General features: G+C 43.8%; 1 protein-coding gene across 1 annotated transcript; it reads right to left on the bottom strand.

Moving 5' to 3' along the window:
- Window positions 1–451: 451 nt before the first annotated feature.
- Window positions 452–7,118, bottom strand: Bambi (BMP and activin membrane bound inhibitor). Its single transcript, XM_046448381.2, has 3 exons — window positions 6,621–7,118; window positions 3,026–3,313; window positions 452–2,604 (listed from the first exon to the last, which is right to left on the bottom strand). The coding sequence occupies exons 1-3, from the start codon at window positions 6,694–6,696 to the stop codon at window positions 2,186–2,188; spliced, it is 783 nt and encodes a 260-aa protein (XP_046304337.1). The 5' UTR covers window positions 6,697–7,118; the 3' UTR covers window positions 452–2,185.
- Between the last annotated feature and the right edge of the window lie 259 nt (window positions 7,119–7,377).

The following is a 7,377-nucleotide window of genomic DNA, read 5'->3' as shown; positions in this document are numbered from 1 at the left end:
AGGTGAAACAAGAGGAAGAAAATTTGAAAAATTGACTACACATAGCTGATAATGGCTAAACCATTACTATGAATGATGCTATACAAAAAAGAATGTTTGAGGGGTAAGAAGTCTCCATATTCAAGCAACAAAACTACTGTACTTTGATCAAGAGCCAGACAGTAGAGATAAGGATGTAAAATTTCACCAACAATTTTGATCAGTTTTCCTGTAGTCAGGTTTGAATGGCTGAGTTCAATCATTCCTTTTTTCCTCAAAAAACTGATACACTTAAGGTAGCAGAACTGCTGGGCAGCAGAGCACATGCTTAGCATGTACAAGGCCATGGTTCAATTCCCAACACCAAATTAAAAAAAAAAAAATTTAATTGACACTAATAGAAGAACACCTTTTATAAATAACAAGATAGGCGTGTAAGAAGCATCAATCTCAAAAAGCACAATACAAATGCTGTCATTTATTAAAATGTGTATTTATTCCATAGCCTAATTTGTTTGGGGCAGTGATCTATTAATTGTCAAAATAATCTACTCATTTTTATACTAGTCATTTCAATTCAGATTCTTCCATGAACTTGACTACTGAACCTGTCTTAAGGAACCCAAATTAAGCTTATCATAAAATAATCTAATAATAAAGTATGCAAAAATGCTTTTAATATTAATACAAGAAAACCTCATCCTCAAATTACGCAGGCTAAACTATTTTGAAGCAAAAAAAATCTCAAATATACAAAAGAATTGAAGAAAAAAACCTCCATTGCATATTATTCTCATTTTTGAGATAACCAAGATCCATTTGAGGGAAGAGTACACAAATATGGTATAGTTTTAAATTCAGGCTGGGCTGTGTTACCAAATGTCTTATAGGAGGCAGCAAGGGTTACGTAGCTGCATCAATTACAGGCTAATGCCTATGTTTTATTTGATTATATTAAAAGGATTATTGAGGGTTTAGAAATCTAATAGCACTGTGTTAATTCTCAATTGGCATATGTTTACTATTGAAAACCTTTCTAAGGATTAAAATAAGTTAAAAAAAAAAATCAACTGAACTACTGAAGAAAATTTGAAAACCAGGAGCACTGTACAATAAAGTCTGGCTAACTTGGGAGACAAAATATTTAGTTATTTAATTTGGTTTGAGGCAGAATAGTCAATCCGTTGTAAAACTAGACAGTGGTTAACTTTAATTACCAAAAAATATGTTTAGTTAGGGTATAGGTGGACACATTTATAAAGGTATCCCAGAACTGGATCAAGCTGATAAATATTACCTTTGCTATGGCAACTTCAAAAAAGCATCAATCATCTGACCTGGTATAAATAAGTTTTAAGAATTCTCTTAGGGATGGACGGGGGTGTAGCTCAGAGGTAGAGTGTATGCTCAGTATGCACAAGGCCCTGGACTTAGTCCTTAGTACCAAGGACTAAGTAAAAAGGAAAAAAAAAAATCTTACCAGAATTATCCTTTGAAAGAAAAGTAGGTAAGATACTGAATGATGATCAATATACACTTAAGAAACTCCATGCTATAAGAAAATTGCATGTTTGTTTGAGAATAAACAAGATCTTGGTCTCATTATTAAAACAAAAAGAAAATCCAGCCAAATTCTGTAGTTGAAAATAAAGTACGAGCAACAATAGCTCTTCATTTGTGTAATTAACAGGTACTCTTACAGTTTAAGTTATTTTTCTTTTTTGTGGTGCTGGGCATCGAACCCAGGGCCTCACACATGCTAAGCAAGCACTCTACCACTGAGCAACATCCCTAGCCCCACCACTTTAACTTTTTAATTTATGAAAGACACCACTAAATTTCAGACAAAAAATATATATATTTTAAAAATCTTTACAATAAATCAAGATGTAGGAGCTTACATAGAGCACATTTAGTTTATTTAGGTACCCAATTCTAGCTCCCTTGGATGCAAATAACCCTGGTAACAGTGTGTACATAGTCTTCTCTTTGCTTCTTATAATTTTAAAGCAAATAATACATTTGACTGTATTCAAGTCTGTGCAAATAATCCTTCAGAAGAAATATCCAAGATTCTGTTTGCAGAGGTCATTTTGTCTATCAAAAATGATTCAATGACTTTGTTTGTCTCCAGATAAAGTGCTCCTGTCCAGCAGAACTCGAAGACCTTCAAGGGTTCAAGAAGTTTAGTTCAGATAAGACCCTGTCATACAAATTCCAGCTTCCCATGACCACTGTACATGCCCCAGTGAACGAGGGAGAGGATTTTATCGTTGCTGAGGTCTGCTTGTCTCATTTTATCACAGGTCAGACAGCAGTTCTCGTGCCCGCTGACAGGCACCATGCATTCCAAGTCTAACTTTGCAACCTGGCCCTTTTTGGAATGGTGTCCATGAAAGCTGTAGTGCAAACGAGAGAGCATCTGCTGCCGCTGATCCTGCAGTCTCTTGTTCTCACTTCGGAGCATCCTTAAGGCCAACATAATCAGCAACACTAAGATCAGCCCACCAGCAATGGGAACTGCGATCACTGCTGCCCGAAACCACAATTCTTTGGAGGAGGTCAGCTCCTGCACCTTGGTGATGAGGTTTCTGCTACCATCATGCTGATATCTGTTTCCTTGTCCTAAAGGAGTACAAATAAAATGATCAGACTGTGGAATAACTCCTCTTAGAGATATCCACTTTATAAACAAGGAATCCCATTAAAAAGTAGCTTACAATTATTTCAACAGTTTTTTAGAAATAAATATCGCAAAACTATCCAAAGAAGCTTGGCTGTCATCACTGAAATGTAATGGTCTTTTGATGTCTTCAAAATGTTTAAAAACAGGCAAAACCTATTATATAGACAGACATATAATGCTCAGGCAGACCAAAGCCACTCATCTTTGCATGCAGCCATGCTTCTCCCTCTGGTATCTCTAATTACATTAACAACAAAATCAATAGCAGACACACAAAGTCGTGGCTGCCACACGGTCTATAGATCAGGCACAGGTCTATAGATCAGGCAGGCACCTGGGTTAGGAACGGCTTCTACCTACCTGAGGATTCACCCTTGGGAGGAGAGAGAACATCGTGCAGCCCTCTGTAATTGCACATGTCTTCATGACAACATTCCAATGTGGGCATGGTGGTGCCAGAGTGGTTTTGGGCCTGTTTGGCTTGGCAGATGTCTGCTGTGCTTGCAAGAGAGTCCAGGCAGCCATGGGTGAGTGGGGAATTTGTGTTCTGAGGATCCAGAAGTCTAGAGAAGCAGGCGCTAAGCTCAGATTTACACATATAACCAGTTGCCACACAGTGGGCAGCATCACAGTAGCATCGAATTTCTCCTGAAAACAATGAGAAACCAGTCAAACTTCAATTCAGGGAATAGATAAAGCAACTATGCAAGCAATTGCTGAATACCAAGTTCAAGGACACTAATTTTAGATCATTCAAATTGATTGCTTTCAATAGCAGTTCACGTCCTCACTGGGACTGGAAACACCTTTAAGCATAAGTGCTTAAATGTCAATTAGTTACAATTTTAGGAATGTATTAATCCTAGCAGCAGATTTCTGATGAGTTAGAGTAATTAAAACTACTTTTGTTTCTGAAGGAAAAGTCATCATTATATTTTTTTCTACCATAAGGTAAATCACATTAATTATACTCCTAACACAATCATACATGATAAAAACGCTAAGCTTTGAGTTTTGTCAGTATAAATATTTGATTGGAGGAACTACTGAATTGTTTACTATCCCAAAGGACTGTGCCAAGATTTAAGAGCTGGAGCTAACACCTTATAAAGTTATTAACTAGAAACACAACAATCTAGAAATTGCCCAGGTCAGGAGGTTTTAAAACTATGAAACTGGGCAGCTATTTGCAACCTCTCTAGAAAAGGCAAACTTTGCCTATAAAGATCTTTTCATGCCGAGGAGCTTTTAGTCAGTATATTGTAAAACAGGAACTAGGCAGTTTACAATTAGTGGTTTGCTTGCCAAAGTCAATTTCTTTCAGCCCAAATGGAAAGTCATAAAAGGGGTGGGGGTGGGGGGACATAAAACTGCAAAGGCTGACTTCTCCTCCTCCTCAGTTTTACATGTAATTTAACATGTGATCTAAAAGGGGAAACACTGAAACTGAAAATCCTCTGCTGGTTGAATGAAAAATCCTAAGGAAACCTCAAATTTTTCTACAGGAAGTGATTAAAAGTTTCCTTTATAAAACTTATTTTGTGAGTTGCAAGGCTCTGTTAACATTTGGTAACAATGCAAGATTTGAGGTTTGAATGTGGATGTCTAGCTGAAATACTCTGGGTCTGAAATTGTCACTATGATACTCAACCTGGTGGACTCTGGTCATTGTTAACAGGCCACAGTGAAGGCTAAACTGAACTAATGCACACACCTCTTCCCAGTTTCCCAATCAGAAGATTTGTTTAGTTACTGAAACCTTCACTCTGGAATTAAATGCTGGGGGCTGCAGGTTTTTCTTCTTCCTCCTCCTTTTTCTGTGAATGCCTGAGTAAGGTGTCTCATATAATTATCTGCCCAAATTCCAGGCCACCACATGGTGTGCTCAGTTTTCACTAGAGGCTGCTAATGCTTCAGCTCAAAGAAAAAACATCCAACTAAACACAGATCTTTGGCAACCTACTAACAGCACAAAACTGGGGTCTTGCTCCTAACTCTGCACTAGCCATCCTGGGTTTGGGCCCAAGTCTCCTTCTCCAGTCTCCTTTGCTTCAAGTAAGGACCTTGCTCTGCAACAGTCCTTTTCTGCTCTTTCCGGAATTGCTTTATTCTTCACGTAAAGCTCAACCAGTCTAAGGTGGTGATGACTAGATTGATAAATTTCCCTAGATTGATAAATTTCACATAAAAATTTGAAGTATAAATAAGACGGATGTTATGTTCATTTTGAGCCTGTCAGGCTCAGACCTGGTGCAGAATAGGAAAACTGAATACAAGTAAAATATTGCTTCAATGTTTATGAGAGTCTATTTAAAATACTGTATTTTCAATGACCTAAAACTGTCTAATAAAAAATTGACAGGTAACTGGGAAAGTTCTAAGACATTAACAAAACAAAACCAAAAAAAAAAAGAGCCACATTTTGGCGAAGAGAATGGACTTTTGTACTACTGTATTAAAACTATATTTCTGTCGTTTCATAAAGTTTCTTCCTGTGGCATGTAAAAGGCCAGGAGGGGACTGGTATTTTGAAACAGTGAACAATGCTCTTCTGTTTCCCCTTTTCTAGTTACTGTATGTAGTGATTAAACAAAAATGTCTGCTTTAGTCAAGATGGCTACAGGAGAGACTGCTGGCTTCTTTTAAAGCTTTTGAAGTCCACAGCAGTCAGAAATCTCTGATCCCCTAATTATATCATTATCAGGCGCATAGTTTCGGTATCTGTGACTTCATGTCAGCCTCAGTCCCTCCCTGTTCTGCCGGCCTTTGATAGGGCCAGGAGGCTCCCCTCTGCAAGCTGCAGAGGGCTGTTATTTAGGGTTAATTACACCCTTCCTTCCAAAATAAATAAATACTGTAGCACATCATCCTTGCTGGGCCAGCTTATCCTTTAACCTCATGCCTGCTACATGGCAATTAAGGAAAAATGGGGGGTGCAAAGGCTAAATAATGCTTCCTATTAAAAAAAAAAAAAATCTGTTCATAGAACAGTAGTTAAAGTCCATGGCAGGGAGGTAAGAACCTTGAAATCTAGAAAGGTCGTTTGGAACTAAAAGATGAAAGCCTGCAGGGCTAAGAAGTTGCTGTCTTTTCAAAATAGTGTTTGCAAAATAGAAGGTGAGTGGGAAATGGGACCGCTGACAGCATCTACTCCTCTCCGGCACTAAGGAGCAACGCAACACACCTTCTCTCGCTCATCAAGACACACACCCCACCTACACTCTCAGGGAGATCCACACACGCTGGATCCCAAAGACACAGAAACTTAGGTACTCAGAAAAACCAACCCGCTCGCACTCAAAGACAGAGACATCAAGAGACAGGCAGATGCACACATTCAGAAACAAAGACACACAGATGCACTCAGACACAGAGATACACTCAGCGACACGGGGACATTAAGAGACACCCGGACACATTCAGAAACACGCAAAGCCACACGGTCGCTCTTAGAACGCAAAGACACATTTAGAGACAAGGACAGAGACGCACAGAGACTCAGAGACAGACACTGAGAAACACAGGCATGGTGCAGCTAGGGCTAGGGTCTGCTTTTCCTTGGGTCAGTCCCGCGCTGCGCGGGGCAACGAGGGCGGCGGCGAGCAGCAGATCCTCCCGCCCCCGTCCCCTGCGGCCGCCAGCGTCCAGGAGTTCACCGACAAGCTTCGCAACACCTGACCAGCTCGCGGAGAGGCCTGACTGCACCTCAGGGCGTCGGACCCGGGGTCGAGGGGGCGGCCGCGAGGCCACCGCCACAACTTCTAAGAACACAGCAACTTGTCGCGACCTGCGGCTCGGCGCGGGAGGGAACTCGCCCGCCGCTAACAAAGCCTTGGCAGCCGGCTTCAAAGCCCCGCGGCTGCAGCCCGGCAGCCCGGTCCCCAGCTCCCGCGCGTCCGCAGGGCCCCTCCCCAGGATCCGCGCGCCAGACCACGGCCGCCCGGCGGGCACACACCTTTGGTGAGCAGCACCGCCATGGCGCAGAGTTCGAGCTGCAGCCAGATGAAGATGTAGCTGGAGTGGCGATCCATTGACGTCTCCCTCGGCCGCGGCGCCCCCGCCGCTCCCGGAGCCGCGGCGCAGCAGCAGCCTACGACCCCCGGAACGAGCAGTGCATGGGTCCTCCCCGCGCGCCAGACGCCGTCAGTGGCTGGGCCAGGGTCCGGATGGCGGCGGCAGCATGGATCGTGGCTGCAGGACGCGCCGAGAAGTCGAGAAAAGTTTTGCGCTGTGACTCGGTGCCCGTCACTCTTACGCCCCAGTCTGCTCGGCGGACGCACTTTCACTGATGGCGCCGCTGCAGTCCAGCGTGGTCTTCCCGGCTTCGTGCCCCCTTGACCCGCTGCTCCGTGAAGAAGGTGGGAGCTCCGAAATAGCCCACGGAGGGGACCAGCAGAGAGCTCCCGCCACACCGGCCGGGCCAGCCAGGCTCCGCACCGTAAATAGCGCCCGGCTCGGGGAGCCGGCCTGGCGCCGCCCCGCCCCAAGCCCCGCCCCGGCAGCGACGGCGCCGTCCGATTGGCCGCTGGAGTCTGGTGGATCCCTCCGGCAGCCGAGAGGGTGGACCAGACGCGGGCGAGGGGGGACCTGCCCTAAGGCTCCTAGCGGCGCCGGTGTCTGGGGCTGAGGGTCCGGCAGTCGCCGTCTCTCGCGCGCCCCCTGGCGGAGGCCTGAGCGTGTGTGACCTTGGCCAGCGCTGGGTGAGCCCAGCT

The sequence above is a fragment of the Marmota monax genome, unplaced genomic scaffold (genome assembly GCF_021218885.2).
Source record: "Marmota monax isolate L192 unplaced genomic scaffold, Marmota_monax_Labrador192_F-V1.1 WCK01_AAM20220418_F8-fsc00066, whole genome shotgun sequence".
Lineage (NCBI taxonomy): Eukaryota > Metazoa > Chordata > Mammalia > Rodentia > Sciuridae > Marmota > Marmota monax.
Note: the sequence above shows the minus strand (reverse complement) of the source record. Positions and strands in the feature narration are given on the sequence as shown.

Coding starts and splice junctions, on each gene's coding strand:
- Bambi (XM_046448381.2), bottom strand. CDS start 6,696: ATGGATCGCCACTCCAGCTACATCTTCATCTGGCTGCAGCTCGAACTC. Junction 3,314..6,620: donor GGCGGTGCTGCTCACCAAAG/GTGTGTGCCCGC, acceptor CATTGTTTTCAG/GAGAAATTCGATGCTACTGT. Junction 2,605..3,025: donor TCCCAAGGGTGAATCCTCAG/GTAGGTAGAAGC, acceptor GTACTCCTTTAG/GACAAGGAAACAGATATCAG.